Genomic DNA, 22,100 nt, shown 5'->3' with positions numbered 1-22,100 from the left:
CCGGGTGTAATTGAAAGAGAAAGAAAATGTAGCTATTGCACACTAGTTCTTCGTAGTGACGGCGGCATCAATTTCTGAATTAATTACCATTTGTCGCAAAAACTGCGCGTCCTTTAGCTTTTCTAGACTAAAATCTTTGATTTTTCTTTGGATTGTGTCATATAGTTGTCTAAATGGCATCAGATGATGAAGTAGATGGATCTTTCGCAGGTAAAGGTTCGATTTACTCGATTTAGTTCCTAGCATGTCATAGGTAAGCCGCGAATAGCGGTATCATATGTTTACTTGCGGTAAGCAATTAAAATTTTGAAAAATTTCGGCTTTCATAGTGAGGTGCATACGCAAATTGATGATATAAAACAAAGTTATAAAAAGTGATATGTGATTAAGTGTTATATTGGCATATTTGTTATGATTTAGGTGTAAATATTTTTATGTGGCAGTTTGTGACAGAAAAGAACATGCATTATCCCCTCATTACTACTTAACAAAATGGACGCCGCCAAACAAAGGGATTAGTGACCTTATGGCTAGAAGTGCGCGTGCATCGCAAAAAATGATGATGCTCATGTGCTTGCAAAGGTGTGCAGGTGGAAAGCATAGTGACTGGTTTGACCACTTTATTGTAAATATTTGTTGCAGGCGACGAGGACGTGGAGGAAGGTGAGGGTCAAAATGATAACTCAGGAGAGAGTGATGAAGCTCCTCCAAAGGTGATTATTTGAAAAACTTATAATATATTTTTTTCAAAATTCTCTTAAATTATACATACATACTTCTTAAGTTACATATATCACATTTTAATTAATTATATCTATATGAATAACCATTGTTAAAATTCAATCAAACATACTAGTAATTGATCTCTTAACAAGAGAAAAAATCGGCAAAAAAGAAAAACATTTTTTAAATAACCAAAATCGAGAGAAAATGTTTATTAATATTGTTAAACAATCGCATTATTTATAACAATAATAATATGTCATCTATCATATCATGATAATAAAATGTTAAAATATAATATATTGATCAACCTTAATTTTATCCTTGCATTATTCTGTAATAGGAGGATGATGACTATTCTCCAGAAGATGGCAGAAAGAAAAAGAAAGGAAAAAAAAGAAAAGCCAGAGGGGAAGAAAAAAAGGGAAGAAAGAAAAAGAAGAAGCGCAAGAATGAAAGTGAAGAAGTAAGTATTAATTTTTTTTTATTAATTTATAAAAAGTTATGACTATATTTATAATATATTGACACAGAATTTTATCACATCATCAAATTTTTAGTCATCACTCACATCTTTACTATCTTGTCTATAGAGACTATCTTATCTATCTGTTCTTAAATATCTATTTTAATAGAAATAATCAATAAGTGTCTCAAATAAAAGTAATTCATAAATCATTTTGTTCTTTGTGAATGAATAACTATTTACAATGTTTATATTTCAAGAAATTGAGAATAATTGAAATGAAAAAAATGAAAATTTAATTTTATTAAGTTTATTTTGTAATCAGCATTTTGTATGACCCAAATCTATGTAAGCATAATTAAATAATTAGGTTAATAATGTTTAAATGAGATCTAATAGTAATTAATAATAAACTCACAAAAAGATTGTCTACAAAATTGTATGTATAATAAAAAAACTCAATAGCAAATTTATCAATATAAATTGGAATAATAATTAAAAAAAATATTTTTACTAATAAATTATTACATATTGCACTTAATCCTTGTTGATATATTTCAAATTTAATAAATATATTTAGGTCGAAATTTCTGTATTGATGATCCTTCTAACATAATCTACTCTACACAATGTAATGTGTGTGGTGAGATGTTTATATTCATCAAAACTTTCATGGTGTGTTTTTTCCATGTTAGTATTGACTGAGTTATGATGAGAAGGTACCTAGTACCTACTCAGGCGGGCTTGCACAAATTCCTACCTTCAAGTGTATAAGAATTGTAAGTTTTATATAGATTACGGAATTTTTAGCTCCTTGAACGTTTTTATGAGGAGTATTACCCTATATAACTTTTCTTTTTAATTAAAAAAAGTAAATAGACGAAGGATCTAACAATTTATCGACGTGGTTATATAAAAAAATTGTAATTGGAGAATTCGTAAAATATATCGTTTTTATAAAGTCACCGCCGTCGCAAGAGATGCCTACGCTGTAATGACGCATATTGTGTTGTTAGTTTCCGTCCCCGGATTCGCCCGCGTTTAGGGTGGGGCGAGTGTTAGGTGCCCTATATTCTTGTAGCCCTGACAACATGCAGGCAAAATTTCATGATTATCAGTTGACTAGTAAAGACGTGAAAGCGTGACAAACCAACTCCGTTTCGCATTTATAATATTATTTGTGATATTTAGATTCTAATGACTTGAGTCTTATTTTTAACCTGAATAAAAGTAAAACGACGCGATTCATTCCCCTTGATTAAAATATGTAGATTAATGTAGATCTCAACAGAAAATAATTATAATGTTGTTTCGTATGAATTATTACAGTTATAAATTTGATGTGTGTGAAAAGGATTTACTAAAATCTTGCACTTGTATTTATATTTAGGTCCCTAACTAAGCTTTTAACAAGACGTTTCGATTCGATTGTTATCTATCAAAAAATTTATCATAAAGAATAAAAATTTGTTTGTCCGTATGTACTAATTGAAGTAATAACCCAATTCAATTTTATTTTATTCTCCTGAGTTCTATAAATTATGTGTATGTCATATCATAATTTACTAAATTTACACGTGCAAAGCCAGCCGGGTCGCTAGTTGAAAATAAACAATAGAATATGCTAGAATGAAGTGGAATATAGAATATTCTCTGTCATAATCAAGAATTCGTCTGATAGAACATATATTAAAAACATTCAAACATATGTTTAAAAGGCATTAATTATGTTTTTAGGTTAAATCTTATCATTCATTAAAAGCTTTAAATGTTGTTTAGGGAGTGATACATTAAAAAATGCAGTGTCTTCTTCTTTCGAATGTTAAATCAATGATGTAAGAAAGAGATAAAACTGGTCAGTGTTTAATTTAACATCCATAATATAACGCAAGTTAGTGTACATTCACACCGAAGTTCCGTATTTACAAGAACGCTTTTTCGACGGATCCGTCGCTACTAACTACTGAAGGTTATGTTCACACCGTTTTTACTGAACCACTGTATATGTATATTTTGTCCGATCGATATTTTTATACGATTTGGATTGTTGTGATCTCACTCTAATAATCACATACGCCATCGCCAAAAAAAAAACCTATAACTTAAAACGGATACGCCGTGTGAATGTAGTCTAAGGCCGTAAATCTTATACTAATTTATAAAAAACGTCGTAACTTATAAATCAGCATACCGATTATCCTAAAGTAAACTATCAAAATGAAAATATACTTCGTTCAAGTAGACTGTTTATGTTACCTCTAAATCGTCAACAACTGGCTTATGTTGAGTGTAAAGCTTTCAAGGGTTCAGAAATAACTACTTCGTCTTATCAATCGGTAAGACGAATTACTTATTTCTGAACCGTATTTATTCTTTTTTTGTTTTACATATACGCTATGTAAACCCAACGAATATCCCTGACGTGTGTACGTTTATTTTTAAAATAATTTGCTAATGTTGTGATGATATTGGTTGATTATTGCTCTTCTCAAATATTTCTAAGAACGTACACCACTTTAGACAAGTATAAAAAAACTAAAATTGTAAAATTTAGCACACCAAACGTGCAAAATGTAAAACCCGATGTACTTATCAATGGGGAATCGATGGATCCATTTGAAACAACTGAATTTCTTGGCCTTACTCTTGATGCCAAGTTACAGTGGCTCCCCCATATAAACGGATTGGCGAGTTAGACTGGGTTCTGCGGCATTCGCGGTCAAAAAAATTAGATTATTTACCGATGTTGATACGGCTCGCCTAGTTTATTTCAGTTACTTTCACAGTATAATGTCCTACGGTATTATGCTTTGGGGTAACGCAGCCGCTATCCATACTATATTTGTGCTGCAGAAGAGGGCTATTCGCGCAATCTATAACCTAGGAGTCAAGGAATCATTAAGGTATAAATTTAAAGAAATTAAGATATTGACTGTTGCTTCTCAATATATATTCTGTAATGTTTTGTATGTACGGAAAAATATTAATGTTTTTATGAGAAAATGTGATTCTCATAACATTGGTACAAGGAACAAACACAATCTTGTTACTCCTGTTACTCGACTGCATAGAGTCAGTAACTTTTTTGTGGGGCAATGTATACGCTTCTACAACAAGATCCCAGAAAGCGTTCAAAATGCTTCTGTTCCCAAATTTAAAAAAATTGTTAAGGAACGTTTTTGTGCGAAAGGTTACTATACAATTAGTGAGTTTATGTTTGATAGCACACCTTGGGAATGAAACGATCTCCTCCTGGCTGTTTCTATTTATATACAATTATATATCTACTTAATTTGACAAAAAAAAAAGACCCGCTGAGTTTCTTACGCCGGTTCTTCTCAGGTCAGGGTGTTCCTTTTTCTGATCCGGTGGTAGTGTTTAATTTGACCATCAATAAGTAAGTGTGATGCTTCTATGTTGAATAAAGGAATTTTGAGTTTGAGTATATCATAATAATTACACGTAACAAAAAAAAAAGACTTGCTGAGTTTCTTTCGCCGATTCTTTTCAGGTCAGGGTATTTTCTTTTCCGAACCGGTGGTAGTGTTTATATTTGACAATGAAAAAGTAAGTGTAATGCTTTAATAATAATAACAAAAACAATATCAATTATTTTCGTTATGTAAGTCTTTTATATTATAATGATCCATTATTCGGAATATTACGTAATATTCACGTTTACAATAAAGCTTTATTTTCTTCATTTGTCATTCAAAAGTCAGCAATCTGTTATCTATTTTGTGCCAAAATTCGAAAATTACAGGGTTTAGTTTCACTTTACCTTACAGGCACTCTTAATGAATATCGTGTCGTGATGTCCAACAATTTTTGCCGATTTATTTCAGTGAGACTTATAACAGATAATATATTAATCAGTTAATTATAAGAAATTATCAAAATTTCCAACCGTGGAAATGTTCCTCCTAAAGTTCCACAAGACATCTAGCCATTTACTTTGGACGCTGTGCAACGACGGGGCGGCGGGCGTATTATGTAACATTTAATAATTGACTAAAACTCATATAATTACAAACTTTTGAAAAGAACTCAACCTATGTTTATGCATTTTAGAATAAATAATTTTAATCGTAACCTCATCGCATACGCCACATTATTTGACGTGAATGAACCCCAAAATGTAATTTAACGGCTTTGAATTGAAGGTTTGAAGTAATATAAGAATTCTCACCAGGACGACGACTTTGGCGCGGAAGTCGAGGCTGAAGGTGACAGCGACTACGCGCTGAGCGCGGTGTCGTCGAGCAAGAAATCTCGCAAAGGGCGAGGAAGCAAACATAATACTTCGACTCCGGTTGCGTCTGATTCGGGTTCTGGTAAATATTAAATCTTTTCTTCGCAATTAAGCGTCAATAGCGCAATGGTTTACGGGCCGTCTAGCGATGTAATAGGTCGCAGGATCGCTCTTGACCCGTTGAGCTATTATCGTCCCCACTCCTAACACAAGTGATAAGCTTAATAGGAGGGATAAATAGGAATATTAGAAAATTCATTCATTAATTTGGGGCATTGCATTATTTTATTTAAATAAAAAAATAACCTTAATACCTCTTAGTTGTAACAGTTAGAAACAGTTAGCAGCCTTTCCGTTCCGAACTGTACTATTATTTTTGCTTTGTTAATAGATCATAACTTTTATTTTAAAAATTACATTTACATACATAATAATATGAAATGTTGATATTACAACTAAGTTCCAATTAGCAAATAGTTAAAAATATTTATCTATTAATATGCAAAAGTACTCAGACATAAAAATATACATTAACATAATTATAATTTATAATCATTAATTTTTCTAAATATTTACGTATAAAAGTAATATGTACTTTACTAGTTTATTTATTCTAAATGTTAAAAATTAAATTCTAAATGTTGTGACTTATGTAATTATTGTAACCTCAATTTGTTTTGAGATGTAATTTGTATGTTAATATCTTCATAAAAATAACTAGTTATTAATAAATTTCGCTACCTTGACACAAAATATATAGTAATTGTTTGAAAATTCTCTAATTGAAATATTATATTAATAATGACAATATATTTTTTTTTATTTGTATTGGATTAAGCTGGATATGGAACCATTTTCTATTATAAAATTTTCAGGACATCAAAATCAATTTGATTTATCAAAGAATGTAACCTTTACTTGAATAGAATTATAAAGGTATTTTTAAATTAAATATTTAAAATATTTGATGTTAGAGTTATTTATATGATTGCCAGGTATGCCCACTGTTGAGGAAGTATGTTCTTCATTTGCTCTCACGGATGTTAACATTCAGTACTCAGATGCTGATCTCGAAAATTTAACCAGTTACAAGTTATTCCAACAACATGTACGCCCTCTTCTTGTCAAGGAAAATCCAAAGGTAAGTTCATCAATGATTTTCCTCAGAATGATAAAACTTAAAAGAAACAGTCCACGAATCAGTCAAGTTCTTCGCCCTGCATTGAGGCAATAGCCTTCACTCATCTTAAGGAGAAAGATTATACCTTATATTAACCAAAAAAATAAAATAAATCTGAAACTTAAATAAATAAATGAGCATATTTATCTATCTGATAATCTTTCGGTAATGTTAAATTAAGATAAATTCTAGATATCTGTGTAATTTCTTTTTATGTATTAGGTACCTGTATCAAAGTTGATGATGCTAGTAGCAGCTAAATGGCGATTATTCTGTGAAACTAATCCACACTTGGATGGTGGCAGTCAGAACATGGGTTCTGAAGAGAATACAAACACATCTACTACGTCAGATTACGTGCCTAAACGTCCTGGACGCACCCCTAAAGAAGTAAAGGTGATTTTATTACAAATGCCATAGAGTTCCCTATATTTTCAACTCTTAATAAGAGAAATAACTTTAAGTCCTTTTTTTTAAATTTTTTATTGTATACAACTTAAAGATTCTTTTTTACCTTATATCATATCACATTTTAAATGGCAGATTTAAAAATGTAATTTGAAGATTTACTCAAAGTAAATGTTTTAAATAATTACTCGACTTTCAGATTGAAGACTCTATCGAGGAGCCCGAGGAGGAAGACGATGAGGGAGTGAGCGACGAGGGGACGCCGGCTCCTCGCAAACGCGGCCGTAAGCCCAAGCACACAGGCACGCCGCGCGGCAAGCCCGGCCGCAAGCCGAAGGTTCCTACGCTCAAAATCAAGTTCAGCAAACGGAAGCGCACCAGCAGTGTGAGTACTAGCTACTGATGATATTTTTCTTAAGCTTTTTCGTAAATTACATATTACATAAGAACTCATGGTGTCATGTGTAAAATCATTCTCTACTGGCGGTTTGCGTTCCTAATATTAAAAAATGCCGTATCCTTTTTCTTGGAGTGTTAAAAACAGGCTAAACAGTAAATAGAATAATGGCACTATATTGATGATGTAATTATAAAAAATATATATTTATAAAACTTGTTTGATTATTTTCATAGGAGGAAGATCAAGAAGGGAGTGCGGGTGCAAATACAGATTCTGATGCAGAGTTTGAACAGATGCTGGCTGAGGCCGAGGATCCTAAGCCACCACCAACTAATACAGAAGAGGCCCCACAACCGAAAGAGGAAGATCCTAATGTTCCAGTTAGTATACTAAAGAAACACAGCAATCTGATCAGAACAATTTATTTCTCTGGTATATATTATTAAACATATATTTATTTTCTAGCAACAACCAAAGAAGAAGGCTAAGACCAAAATCGGAAATAAGAGCAAGAAAAAGAAGAAAATGAAGACAACAAATAAGTTCCCTGATGGTGCTGAAGGAGAGCAGGAACATCAGGACTATTGTGAGGTGGGAATTTATATAATAATTAGTTGTAACTTGTCTGGCTCTTAAAAAAATCTACTTTTAATAGTCTTATACCTATACGAACTTTACATACTAGTCTTCAATATAATATATAAAAGTGCGATTTATTTGTAGGTTTGTCAGCAAGGAGGCGAAATTATTCTCTGCGACACATGTCCAAGAGCATATCACTTGGTGTGTCTTGATCCAGAACTAGAAGAGACACCGGAAGGTCGCTGGTCATGTCCTCACTGTGAGGCTGAAGGCAATCAAGAAGAAGATGATGATGAGCATCAAGAGTTTTGCAGGTAAGTTACATGTAATATAAAACTAAAATAATGACTTAATTTTATTTACAATTTAAAGGAGAATCTTAAATGTTATGTGTAATTACAAATAAAGTTAATGATATCTTTTGTAAATAATAAAATGAATGTAGTAATAACAATAATTTCTATTATAGGATCTGCAAAGATGGGGGAGAGCTATTGTGTTGTGATTCCTGTCCGTCGGCCTACCACCGTTTCTGTCTTAATCCACCTTTAGATGAAGTTCCAGATGGGGAGTGGAAGTGTCCTCGATGTAGTGTGAGTTTATATATAAAATTACAATATTAGTAACAGTTTCCTATTTTAAAACCGAAGCTCTTTATACTGTAATATTATTTTTCGTCATTTTCAGTGTCCACCATTAGATGGTAAAGTGGCGAAAATATTGACATGGCGATGGAAGGAACAACCGGCAAAATCAAAGGCACCGCGTTCAAGAGAGTTCTTTGTCAAGTGGCATGAGCGTTCCTACTGGCATTGCAGCTGGATATCTGAGATACAGGTGAAAAAAATAATAAATATAACAATAGTTACAAATTTCTTAAGAACATCCCTAAAAAATATTTGTTTATTAATGCATTTTCTTTTTAATTATTCCCAGCTGGATGTATTCCACCCGCTCATGTATCGTTACTACATGCGCAAATCGGATCCCGAGGAGCCACCTAAATTGGAAGAACCATTGGAGGAGCGTGAAGGTCGAAGAAAGCGTATGAAAAACAAAAATGGCGTTGAACAAGACTCTGATGAGAAAATGTTGGAAGAAAAATACTACAGGTAACAATGCAAGACATAAATTTGTTATTATTGATTACTATTTTACTTACTAAAACTAAAATAAATAAAATTAAGGGAATGGTTAAATTCATTTTTAATGATCTTTTCAGATATGGCGTAAAACCCGAGTGGTTGATAGTACATAGGGTGATAAATCACCGCACATCACGTGACGGTACTACATTTTTTTTGGTAAAATGGCGAGATCTGTCGTACGATCAGGCTACATGGGAATCGGAACACGAAGACATTGCTGGATTAAAGTGTGCCATGGAATATTATCAGGTACATATCAATCAACAGTTTTTATTAATATACATTAATATAATGATAAAATTAAATTAAAAGAGTTTTATAAATAAAATTATGGTGTTTTAGGATATGCGTGCATTCATCACTTCTGAAGGTAAAACTAAAGGAAGCAAAGGCAAGAAAGCTGGTCGCAAAAGCAAGAACAAAGATAACATTGATGAAGATGAGAGTAGTAGTGGATTGCAAGTTAAAGGCAGAAAGTATAACCCACCACCAGATCGCCCAACCACAAATCTCAATAAGAAGTATGAAGATCAACCACCATTTGTATATGAAACTGGAATGCAGCTCCATCCATATCAGTTGGAAGGTCTTAACTGGTTGCGGTACTCTTGGGGCCAAGGAATCGACACTATTCTTGCTGACGAGATGGGTCTCGGAAAAACTATTCAAACAGTTACATTCCTTTATTCTCTATTTAAAGAGGGTCATTGCAAAGGACCTTTCCTTGTTTCCGTTCCATTGTCAACAATCATTAATTGGGAGAGAGAATTTGAGTTGTGGGCTCCAGATTTATACTGTATTACATATGTTGGTGACAAAGATTCCAGAGCCGTTATACGCGAGAATGAACTTACTTTTGACGATGGCGGGAACAGAGGAGGAAGACCTTCAAAAATCAAATCTCAAGTGAAATTTAATGTTCTCTTAACTTCATATGAACTTATATCAATTGACTCAACTTGCCTAGGATCTATTGAATGGGCTGTCCTTGTTGTGGACGAAGCTCACAGACTAAAAAGTAATCAGTCTAAGTTCTTTAGGCTTCTCGCTGGATATCACATTAATTACAAACTTTTACTGACAGGAACACCATTACAGAACAATCTGGAAGAATTGTTCCATCTCTTAAACTTTTTAAATAAAGACAAGTTCAATGAACTAGCTGCTTTCCAAAATGAATTTGCAGATGTTTCGAAAGAAGAGCAAGTGAAGAGGCTTCATGAAATGTTGGGTCCGCATATGTTGCGGCGGTTAAAGGCCGATGTATTGAAAAATATGCCTGCAAAATCGGAGTTTATTGTGCGTGTTGAGTTGTCTCCAATGCAGAAAAAATATTACAAGTATATCTTGACTAGAAATTACGAAGCACTGAATCCAAAGAGCGGTGGTCAGACTGTGTCCTTACTTAATGTGATGATGGACTTAAAGAAATGTTGTAACCATCCATACTTGTTCCCTGTAGCGGCTGAAGAAGCACCTCTTGGTCCCCATGGGAATTACGATACACAAGCTTTAATTAAAGCTTCCGGAAAGCTTGTTCTTATGTCCAAGATGTTAAAACAACTTAAAGAACAAGGACATAGAGTCCTTATATTCTCTCAAATGACAAAAATGTTAGACATTTTAGAAGATTTCTTAGAAGGCGAAGGATATAAATATGAAAGAATTGATGGTGGTATTACAGGAACAATAAGACAAGAAGCTATTGATAGGTTTAATGCACCTGGTGCTCAGCAATTTGTTTTCCTATTATCAACTAGAGCTGGTGGTTTGGGTATTAATTTAGCTACTGCTGACACTGTAATTATCTATGATTCCGATTGGAACCCACATAACGATATTCAAGCGTTCTCACGAGCCCATCGTATTGGACAAGCCAACAAGGTCATGATCTATCGATTCGTAACTCGTAACAGTGTTGAAGAAAGAGTTACTCAAGTTGCTAAGAGAAAAATGATGTTAACTCACTTGGTTGTGCGTCCTGGTATGGGTGGGAAAGGTGCTAATTTTACGAAACAAGAATTGGACGATATTCTTAGATTTGGTACAGAAGAGCTTTTCAAAGAAGAGGAGGGCAAAGAAGAAGCTATTCACTATGACGATAGGGCCGTTGGAGAATTGCTAGATCGTTCCAAAGAAGGTATTGAACAAAAAGAATCTTGGGCTAATGAATATCTTAGCTCCTTTAAAGTGGCTAGCTATTCGACCAAAGAAGGAGACGGAGAAGAAGAAGTCGATACTGAGATTATAAAACAGGAAGCTGAAAATACTGATCCAGCATATTGGATTAAATTACTTAGACATCACTATGAACAGCATCAAGAAGATCAAGCAAGAACCCTTGGTAAAGGTAAAAGGGTAAGAAAACAAGTTAATTATAACGATGGTAGTGTTGCACAGACAGAAAATAGAGAAGATACAACATGGCAAGAGAATGGCTCTGATTACAATTCTGATTTCTCTCAAGGTAGCGAGGATGACAAAGAAGATGACGATTTCGATGAAAAGAATGATAATGGAGATTTACTTAGTCGTCGTAGTAAGCGTCGACTTGAAAGACGTGAAGAAAGAGATAGACCATTACCACCCCTGCTTGCTCGTGTTGGTGGAAATATGGAAGTTCTTGGTTTTAATGCCCGACAAAGAAAATCGTTCCTCAATGCAATAATGCGATATGGTATGCCGCCTCAAGATGCGTTTAACTCACAGTGGTTAGTCAGAGACCTTAGAGGAAAGTCTGAACGTAATTTCAAAGCCTATGTTTCTCTATTTATGCGACACTTATGCGAACCTGGCGCAGATAATGCGGAAACTTTTGCTGACGGTGTTCCAAGAGAAGGATTATCAAGACAGCACGTATTGACACGAATCGGTGTCATGAGTTTAATTAGAAAGAAGGTACAAGAGTTTGAACACATCAACGGGTATTATAGCATGCCTGAATTAATTCGTAAACCAGTAGAACCCGTAAAGATTGCCGGTGCAGAAAGTGCTGCTCCTAGCCCGGCTCCTTCTACAGCCACACCTATTACTTCAGCGGCGCCCTCACCAGCTCCGACGCAAATAACTCAAGCATCTGGTCAAGCACCTACACCAGGTGGGTCAGAGAAAGATGAGAAGGAAGAAGCTAAAGATGAAAAATCTGATTCAAAAGATAGCAAAGAGAAAGACAAAGATGAACCCATGGATACCAGTGATATTAAAGAAGAAAAAGAAAAACCAGACGATAAGGATTCTACAAAAGATATAAAAGAGGAAATAAAAGACGAAAGACGTATGTCTGTAGATGAAGAGCCTTCAAAGGAGGAAGAGAAATCGGAGAAAAAAGAAGATAAAGATGAGAAAATTAAAGAAGAGCCGAAAGAAGATCCAGATAAAAAGGATGACGCGAAGAGTGATAAGGCTGAATCAGAAGCTTCAGAGAAGCCTAATAAAGAGGAAAAGAAAGAAGACGATGATGATGACGTAGTACTCGTCAAAGAGGAAGAAGATCTCAAAGTAGAGCGCCGCAAGTTTATGTTCAATATAGCTGATGGTGGTTTTACAGAATTGCATACTTTGTGGTTAAACGAAGAACGTGCTGCTGCACCTGGTCGAGAGTATGAGATCTGGCATAGACGGCATGATTACTGGCTGTTGGCTGGTATTGTAACGCACGGCTACGGGCGCTGGCAAGACATTCAGAATGACTTGCGATTTGCCATTATAAACGAGCCTTTCAAGATGGATGTCGGCAAAGGCAACTTCCTTGAGATTAAGAACAAATTCTTGGCTCGAAGGTTCAAGGTAAATATATAAATTCATATATTACATGAAATGTTATTATCCTGTTGAATCGATGGGTGCAACAAGGATACTACATAATAAGTACAATTTTTTAGTTTTAACCTATGAGGACTTATACATGCCACTAAATACACTTTACTACACTGTTCATGGCTAATTATCATATTTACTAAATTTTATTTTTTATTATCAGCTATTGGAACAAGCGTTAGTCATCGAAGAGCAGTTGCGGCGTGCCGCGTACTTGAACCTGACGCAGGACCCCAACCACCCCGCCATGTCGCTCAACGCGCGCTTCGCCGAAGTGGAGTGTCTGGCGGAATCGCACCAACATCTCAGCAAGGAGTCGTTGGCGGGTAATAAACCAGCCAACGCCGTACTGCACAAGGTATGTGAACAATCTTGTTGTTCTTATTTTATTTGATATTTTGACGTCGGAGATAATCAAATAGATGAAATAAATTTATTAATAATACTGGGTTTCAATATATATGAGACAAAACTTAATCAATGAATGTTGTTTGTACACTCAGGTGTTGAACCAGCTCGAGGAGCTACTGTCTGACATGAAGTCGGACGTGTCCCGCCTACCCGCCACACTGGCGCGCATTCCGCCGGTGGCGCAGCGGCTGCAGATGTCGGAGCGCTCCATCCTCTCGCGCCTGGCCGCCACCGCTGGCAACCCTGTGCCTGCAGGTAACAGCTTTGTTCGTTGCAAACACTTATGAGACTACAAATCCTGGTTTAACTCAGTATTGATGGGATTTTCAGTCCTGAAATTGATACCGTGGGTTCTGCATCTGAACTCTGTTTTATAATCCTGATAATTGTAGTGGACAGATTTTTTTGTGAAAATACTTCCTGACTATAATAAGTCTTTGACATAGTATGCTAGAACTAGAGATTGGCCACCGCAGCCTTCTGGGCCGAACATTATTATGCATTATACGATTTTGGTAATATTTTACTGTATTGATAAAATAATTATTTATATTTTTTACACTAGAATATTGTTTAGACTGACTGAAAACACTCATGGAATTTAAGTAATGTAACCGTCCTTGTGTTCGGCAGCTCAAATGGCGCAGTTCCCGGCCGGGTTCGGCGCCGGCGGCTCGCTGCCGGGCTTCTCCCCCGCGGCCGCGGCGGCCGCCAACTTCACCAACTTCCGCCCGCAGTACTCCGTGCCCGGACAGCCCGCCACACCCTCGTCTAATGTACGTTTCATATGGGCTTAGCCCATATTTATTATAATGTAAATATTGTTTTATGTGTACTACCATCGTTGCTAACTTTTTATTTTTATTTTTAGAAATCATAAGCCTACGGTAATAATTAATTGACAAGAATCAAGTTGACATAAGCGTGCAGGTACGTAAGGTTGCATTATTTAAATTTTTTTTTGTTATAAAATATAAATATTTTTTTATTTGTTTCAGTGACCGGATTTGGCATCACGCTTAGACGAATAATTTAGATTTAAGCTTTTCCAAGATTCCTGTTCCACCTTGGGTTTGAAGTGATATAATTAGTGATTAGTGCAGTTATGTTAGGTAACATAATATTACGTCATACTAGAGCAGAACTCTCACAATATTATTTATTTCATCCTGATCTGTATGAATCTTGTTTTATTGCGTAAGTGATTGTGGACTTATGAAATCTTTATTTTTAATTTACCAAAAATGAAAATTGAATAAATCATACAATTACGTAAAAATTGTTTTATTGTATTTAAACAAGCAACGAAATACAAAAATATTCCTTGAACTTCATGATTTAAACATTGGAATAATAAAATACACACAGCATAATTGTACTACAACAGGCGGAAGGATTACCACGTAAACGTATCGTCTTCTGAATTATATTTAACACTGTCCAAAGATTTCACAGAATTTGGATCAGACGAACAGAACAATTGCAACATATCTTCATGAATGCCACAGTCTGATAAGTTTTCTTTATTAAAAGCTTTGGTAAAATGGTTTGGATCGTTTTCATTTGAAGCCTCATCTGCAATAAATAAAATATGATAATTTGTAAATCAAATGTAGATTATTATTAAATTTTCTTATTTTTTATAGAATCATTCTCGAGAAAAGAATTCTTTATAGAATATACTGTTTAATTAAGTTACTAGTTAATAATTTGGTGCATTTTCGATAAGGGAGTGTTCGTAAATTTTGAATTAAACTAACCTTCTGCCATTTTCTTTGCTGCCCATGAAAATGCCAATGTAGGTTTGTGATGAGCGAATGTAGCGCTAAATTCCCCAGAAGTGCTAGTTTTGAGTAGGTTAAACAGAGAATGCACAGTCGTCGGAAGGATCGGTCCTCTCAGTTCTATAGAATAGTATTTCTTGTTGTCTGAGTATATAACATTCTCTCGAACCTAAAAATGTGCATCAATCAATTGGTAAATTAATAAATACTTGGTAACACTTTTTGTATATCAGAGATTTTTATAACGTTCTAAATTAACGAAGGTATGATATAAAATATTAACAAATGAAATCAAGAAAAGAAATGTGCGAACATATTACATGCGCTCTAAGTAATGTCAGTTGAACGTTTAGAAAGAGTCAAATAGAACTAAATATCAAAGAGTAGATCACCGTCACCTTCAAGGACTGCAGCGTGCCGCCGTGGAAGGCGGTGGGCGCCAGCAGCGTGGGCGGCACGCCGGCGAAGGGCCCGGCCGGGCTCACGGCCGACTTGCAGTTGAGCAGGAAGTTGAAGAGCGCCTGCGCGTCCGCGCCGCGCACGCACACCAGCGACTCGGCCGCGCTGTCCACGCTGCTCTCGGCCGACGCGCACGCGCGCGCCTGTCGGCAGCGCCGCGTGGCAAGACTGACTCATGTGACACGATACTTTGAATGTCATAAGTTATTGTTAGTAGACGTTCAGTGTGGAATTTCAAATTTGTTCTTTGATAATACCTAAACTGATCCTTTTAGAATTGATCAAAGTGGTACGAGTGAATTATTTTCGGATTTTTTTATACCTGTACCAGTGATGATTCCTAGTTAGAGTGCCGTACATACAGAATAAAATCCATTTTCCTAGTCGAAGTCAGGTTGATTTACAAAAAAAAATGTGTTCTTGCACCGCTGATAGTATTAGGTACTAATAAGGATAAAAATAACGTGTACTGTAACAATTAAAATTTTTGACTCCTTTTCGTCCCGATTACATGACATAATAAACATAATCAACCTATCAATTAAAATTTACTTTATATTCGATATTATATCATTAAATAATTAGAACGTACGATAGAGTAGTCAATAAAATAAAAAATCATTTTCTTCTAGACTAATAAAAAGTTAGAGAGATCAGTTGTTCGAAACATTGCTATGTAGATATTATATGTATAGCTTTATATATTGTAATAAAATGGATGGGATCCCTAGCGATCCATCTTATTAAAAGATAAAAGTTATGGTCTGGTTACAATTACTATGAGCCAAGATGGCTCAGTTGTTAGGACGGGTGCATGTTAAACGATGATCTCAAGTTCGAATCCAGGCAAGCTGGTGCTTGCAATTAATTAAACACAAATTAAGCACACGAATTCAGTGGTCTGAATTCGTGTGCTTAATTTGTGTTTATAATTCATCTCGAACTTGGCACTGAAGGAAAACATCGTGAGGAAACCTGCATGTGTCTAATTTAAATGAAATTCTCCCACATGAGTATCCACCAACCCGCATTGAGCAGCGTGGTGTAATAAGCTCCTCAAAAGATGAGGCCTTAGCCCAGCAGTGCACTGCTATTACAATTACTAAAAAATAATGTTGGGAATGTTTGTTTCGGCACCGTATCAAAACAATATAGTTAAATATTATACAGCAATTTAGACAAAAAACAAGTATCTTCTACTATCTTTACCTGCGCGTTGTTAATTTTCTTAATTTCTTCCGTTTCTAAGCCCATCTGCGAGAGAAATTCGTCTGGGTCTTCTTCATCACCCGAACAGTTTTTCTCGTTATTTGCATCGTCCATAGTATCATAGCAGCTGTCAAACGACGTATTTTTAATGCGTTCTTCTTCTGAATTATTGAGTTTTCTTTTGTTATCTGGTCGGAGAGGCATCGTGAATTCCACATCTAAACGGAAACAGAAAACAATGTAAGTTTGATGATAAAATAATGATAAATATTATAAAATAATAACTTGGACACTGGTGACATTTTTGAAAAAGAAGAAATAATTATTATAGATAGTACAAGTAAAATAAAAGAAAGTGTACAGTACGAGGGACGTAAAATAATGGTTCCTATAGTTTCTGGTTGCTATAGTGAAAATCCGCAAATATTTTTAACTTTGCCTCAATAATAATATCAATCAATTTAAATTGTATTTAAAAATATATTAATATATAAGGCAGTCTAAAGAACGCGATATTTATTGAATTGAGGCAAATATATCTATACAAATAACATGAATATGTGTTGTTTGTCAGCATCGAGCGTGTTATGCGAAGCCGGGATAAGTAACAACTTATCCCCGCTTCAGTCCAGAATAAAATGGACTTCTTTCTAAGACCCTTGGTCATTATTAGCTTTTAAGAGTAAGAGACATTTTTTAAGATGTTTAACCTACTCAAGACGAGCACTTCTGCGCAATTTCGCTCATCACAAACCTAATTGCCATTTTAATTGCAAGTAGTCTTTTAACAATCACACATACGTTATCATAAAATATAAGGCTAGTTTGATTTTATGATGATTTACTTTCTGTCGAATCACCCCTGTTCATAGCAGGGTATTGTCTACTACCGTAGCTCCGCTTCGGAGCAGGGGGGCTCACCTTCCTGGCGCAGCGCGTGTCGCAGGCCGCGCGTGGTGGGCGCGATGAGCGCGCAGGGCTCGGCCGCGCCGCACACGCCGGCCGCGCGGAACACGCACGTGAACGCGTTCGCGCACACGTAGAAGTACGGGCAGTGCAGCGCTCGGACCAGCTGCCGCAACATACGTACATGACTCATACTCCTCCTCGGAGAGTAATACTACTGGAAACAACTCTTGCAAGATATGATGTTACCTTTAGCGATATGTCATTTGTTTCTAAAACTATTCTAAAAATATCTCGTAGCAAAAAATTTTTCAACATAAAGGAATGAAAACTGAAATTACTACATGATAGATATTTTGATATAGTAAGCTAATCAGCTTTCGCTACACCTATGTCAATTATAATTATTTTAGAATTTTAAATACAATATATAATAATTTTCGAGTCTGAACATGTTTATTGATGTTGCTGTTACAATATTTTATGACAACTCCATTTTGTCACAGCTCTATTTATATGCAGAAAGTTCAATGTCAACTTTACATGGACTCACCTGAAATAAAGATCTAAAACTCTCTGTCCATTCAGTAAATAATGCCTGCTTTGCTTCTTCATTAGTCGCCATGAAATTAGTTGCAGCAACTTTTCCAGTGGAACGCGGGAAGAGGCTTATCCATGGGAGATGTGGATGTTGCCAGTATAAGCAGGTTTGATGGAACCGTGCTCTGGGTGACGTGTCCAATGTAGATGACAAAGTTGTATCAAGGCAACGTACAAAGCTGAGAAATTATATTTTTTATATTACATAAACAAAACTTTGTTAGGAACTAGAGTAGGAATAGGCAGTAATTTTTTATTTATACTGTATGAATATATTGTAGAGTGGATTTATATATAATTATATTGAATTTTATTTAATCTCTGGTTTAAACACATATCTATTATATCTTTTACAATCATACAATAAAAATGAACCTAATTTAGAATGTGACTTTCAAATTTAATTAAAAATATTAAAAAAGTTATGTACCCTGTTATTCCTGAGGCCTCTTCACTAGCCTTTAATTTAGAGGTCCAAGGGAACGGCTTGGCTGACATTAATCTTAGCTTGGTTTTTAATGCCCAGTCTATTGTTAAATGTTTGTATTTCTTTTCCACCACATGCTAATAAAAAAAAATTACACTGTATAATTTAAAATTAAGCTATAACAAATATTTGGATTAAGCAAAATACTTACAGTTTCTACTGTATGATCAGCTGTAAATTTCTGTAATAGGTTTGAAAATGTTGATAGTTTCTCAGAGTCAACATCTTGAGGAGGTTTTTCAACAATATTTGAGGGCAACTTTAATAATGCAAATAAAGTCTTATCATTTGATTCATCAAATTGAGGATCGCCCAGTTTAATTTTTTTGTTTTGATCTAAGCTATTTCTGAAAAGTAAATATTCGTTTAACTCTCTTAATAATAACAGATAGACTATTCATTCGTAATATTAATTATGTTAAAATATGTACAAAAATATTACTTTGAAAATGGATTTTTTCTTTTATCTCCATTCAAGATTCTGGAAAAATCTAAATTAATTGGTTGTTTATTTGGTTCTTCAGCGATGGACGTTGAGGGCTGTTTCATTCGATCCTGAAAGACATAGGACATATAATTATTTTTTGCTGTAGTTTGTAAGGATAAACCATTCTCAAATAGTTAGAATTATTCTGTTTAAGTAACAATTATACAAATCATACTTGCCTGTAACGCTTTTTTTCGCTTTTTTAACTTATGAAGTTGCATTACTTGATTCGGAGTTTTCCATGGCGAAGGAGGATCCATCTCACGATAAATTATATTACTGTAAACGAATTAAACTTTCATACTGTAACATATCCTTTAATCCTAAATATTTGTTTTTAAAATGTAAACAGTAGAACGAGGCAAGCAGACACGATATTCCAACGTTATTTACATAATAATAATTGAAAACGTCAAACGTCTGAGTTTTGAAATTTTGTTATTAATACAGAGTATAAAATAACTAAAAAAGAAAATTATGTTAAGGATATTAAAAAGTTAATATGTAATAAATACTACATTTACTTAACTTTCATCTTATTTTTTAATCAAAAACAATAAATATTTGTATAGGTCGGTGCGATAGATTTGTTGTTATAAGCACAAGTAGGTATTGTTTATTTACATTAGGTGTACTGAGAGGAGAGGACTATATTTTGCAACTTTTATCACGTAATCATACTTGTTCAAGTGCTCAAAATACACAATACCTTTTAAACATTTAAACAGATTGTCATTTTATTACTTCAACGGTTTTAACTAAATTAAAATAACAGTAAAATTGATTTAAATTTAACCTAGGCCTTTACTATAAAACTAATGGTAGATTGTTACGTAACAAACGTTTTAGTTAGGTATATCTACGTAAGTCAACTATTTTGCCTTTTCTATATATTTAGAGATAATTATATGCCGTGTAAAACTAGATTAATGTAGGTACGTATACATTTCACAAGTCAAAGCTTGCTAAAATGTTTGTTAACGATCAAATGATTCGATATTATTATATTTAAACTTATAGTATATATAGATACAAGTTACCCATTATGAGTTTCTAAAAAAAGAGTTTTGTAATTAATTCAAACCTAAAATTGCAATAAATATTCTACTATAAACATAAATAAATGTTTTCATAGAAAATATAGGCAAACTAGGATATCAATGTAGGTATTTGGAACGAAGTTCCTTATCGTACATTACACTCCAGACACTAGGCGAATGAGAGCTAGGCTGAAATAAGTGTAACACTTAGACCATCACGAAACTTTTGCTGTATAACATATACCTATCATGTGTGTGTCTTTATAAGCCTTTGTGTTGGCATCTACATATATTTTTTATTTTCCATTATATACTTTCAATATATCTTTATTTATTTATTTTTGTCTTTGTCAAGTACATCTAATTTTTTACTTTTACTAAATTGCGTAATAATTGATTGTGTAATTTACTTTGTAAAAGTACTTATTTCTAGAATTGATCTACATAATATGTACTTTCAATATTAGGCGCTTTTTTAAAACCTTTTTTTAGTTTCGACAACGGTAACGTTTGCAGTAATTGAAGGTTTATAGTGGCTCTTTTAATAATCATCAGGCTATGACAGGGTCGTATAAATAGTATACAATGGATCTCGACTCGTTGAGTCTGGATTATCACATTACCGAATTAGAAGTAGAATTAAGCCAACAAATCAAACTGACATAATATACTGGATTTATGGTGCACATATTAGTAAGAGCCCGATAAGCATTAAGTATCAATAAAGGTCCTTAATTAGGTTAAGATAGTGATGTCAGTCGTTAATAAATACTAACATAGGAAAAGCTATTATTCGAACTGACATATATTTTTCCTCTTTTCTTTTTTTGTATATTAGACTGGATATTCATGTTTTTTGAACCTTTTAAATTTTTGAAACTCGGATACTATTATTCGATAATTTGAGCACTTCTTTATTTATTCCGCGAAGGTCTACCCTATGATATCGGTTTTCACGTCAACGAGTGTTTGATTAAAGTTGTAAAAAATTGGCATGTTGTCAGAAAGTGAACTTTATGCTAAGAATATTCGACGACATTATCGTAAGGTTGTAAAGGAAGAAATTGCGAAAGCTATCAACAGTACTTCGAAGGTCTACTAAAATTTGGCGTCGAACAAAGTCCAGTATATGCTGGAGCTCTCCTCTGTATTAAGTTCATCTCCTGTGATGTTGATGTCATGGCAAACAGTGTCAATGGAATAGCATGGAAATTCAATAATTCAATTTCAGAACAACTTTGAGATTTGGCAGAACATATTTTGATAAAAAAAGTGTAATAAGTAGTAGAGGCTGAAAAGCATAGACATACGAACATAATATAAAGGCATAGAATATAATACAGCTAAAATTTAGAACGAACTTGATATCACACATAAATAAAGTTACATTCTGAAATAAAGACATAATTATAATTTTTCAAATTCTACAATATACTATTAATTAAATAAGAGAATACTTATATTTTTTAAGAAATTATTAAATTATTAGAGTTATTGTATTCAGTCAATAATGATTATTTTTAATATGTTTTTTTTTTAAAGAGTTAATGCGAATGTTGAATACATTCGCATAAAAAATTATAAGAAATAAAAATAACATACCTCATAATTACTTGTTTGTTATTTTCTTTTCATTCATTCGTTAAATATAATGTACTATTCATACTTATTCCTAGAATTCTTATTTAATTTGTTTTTTATAGAAATCATTCATGTTTTCGTAATCGACTACCCACATTGCT

At 34.0% G+C, this 22,100-nt stretch overlaps 2 protein-coding genes across 3 annotated transcripts; one reads left to right on the top strand and one right to left on the bottom strand.

Moving 5' to 3' along the window:
- Positions 1-37: 37 nt before the first annotated feature.
- Positions 38-14,665, top strand: Mi-2. Of its 2 annotated transcripts, none has more exons than XM_026645778.2 (20): positions 38-210; positions 643-713; positions 1,067-1,189; positions 5,382-5,523; positions 6,437-6,582; positions 6,844-7,011; positions 7,229-7,414; positions 7,663-7,809; positions 7,895-8,020; positions 8,153-8,325; positions 8,481-8,604; positions 8,699-8,848; positions 8,948-9,123; positions 9,234-9,408; positions 9,502-12,945; positions 13,139-13,333; positions 13,479-13,641; positions 14,020-14,162; positions 14,258-14,316; positions 14,385-14,665. In XM_026645778.2, exons 1-19 carry the CDS (start codon positions 174-176, stop codon positions 14,264-14,266), a joined length of 5,898 nt encoding a protein of 1,965 aa, XP_026501563.1. In that variant the 5' UTR covers positions 38-173; the 3' UTR covers positions 14,267-14,316; positions 14,385-14,665. The 2 variants fall into 2 exon arrangements, with proteins under 2 accessions (XP_026501563.1, XP_026501562.1); XM_026645777.2 differs by having other exon boundaries at positions 6,844-7,017.
- Hd (humpty dumpty) lies at positions 14,655-19,714 on the bottom strand. Its single transcript, XM_026645779.2, has 10 exons — positions 19,498-19,714; positions 19,274-19,386; positions 18,983-19,178; positions 18,775-18,908; positions 18,298-18,523; positions 17,760-17,910; positions 16,839-17,056; positions 15,569-15,772; positions 15,147-15,339; positions 14,655-14,961 (listed from the first exon to the last, which is right to left on the bottom strand). Exons 1-10 carry the CDS (start codon positions 19,576-19,578, stop codon positions 14,783-14,785), a joined length of 1,695 nt encoding a protein of 564 aa, XP_026501564.2. The 5' UTR covers positions 19,579-19,714; the 3' UTR covers positions 14,655-14,782.
- Between the last annotated feature and the right edge of the window lie 2,386 nt (positions 19,715-22,100).

Source organism: Vanessa tameamea, chromosome 8 (genome assembly GCF_037043105.1).
Source record: "Vanessa tameamea isolate UH-Manoa-2023 chromosome 8, ilVanTame1 primary haplotype, whole genome shotgun sequence".
Lineage (NCBI taxonomy): Eukaryota > Metazoa > Arthropoda > Insecta > Lepidoptera > Nymphalidae > Vanessa > Vanessa tameamea.
The sequence above is the reverse complement of the archived record's forward strand: the minus strand, read 5'-3'. Positions and strand labels throughout refer to the sequence as shown.

What these genes read in the sequence shown, in the direction of transcription:
- Mi-2 (XM_026645777.2), top strand. Translation starts at nt 174, where the DNA reads ATGGCATCAGATGATGAAGTAGATGGATCTTTCGCAG. An exon ending in AACATCAGGACTATTGTGAG is followed by an intron (nt 8,021 to 8,152) that starts GTGGGAATTTAT and finishes ATTTATTTGTAG; the next exon opens with GTTTGTCAGCAAGGAGGCGA. An exon ending in CCAACGCCGTACTGCACAAG is followed by an intron (nt 13,334 to 13,478) that starts GTATGTGAACAA and finishes TTGTACACTCAG; the next exon opens with GTGTTGAACCAGCTCGAGGA.
- Hd (XM_026645779.2), bottom strand. Translation starts at nt 19,578, where the DNA reads ATGGATCCTCCTTCGCCATGGAAAACTCCGAATCAAGTAATGCAACTT. An exon ending in AGCGAAAAAAAGCGTTACAG is followed by an intron (nt 19,387 to 19,497) that starts GCAAGTATGATT and finishes TATGTCTTTCAG; the next exon opens with GATCGAATGAAACAGCCCTC. An exon ending in GAGGCCTCAGGAATAACAGG is followed by an intron (nt 18,524 to 18,774) that starts GTACATAACTTT and finishes ATAATTTCTCAG; the next exon opens with CTTTGTACGTTGCCTTGATA.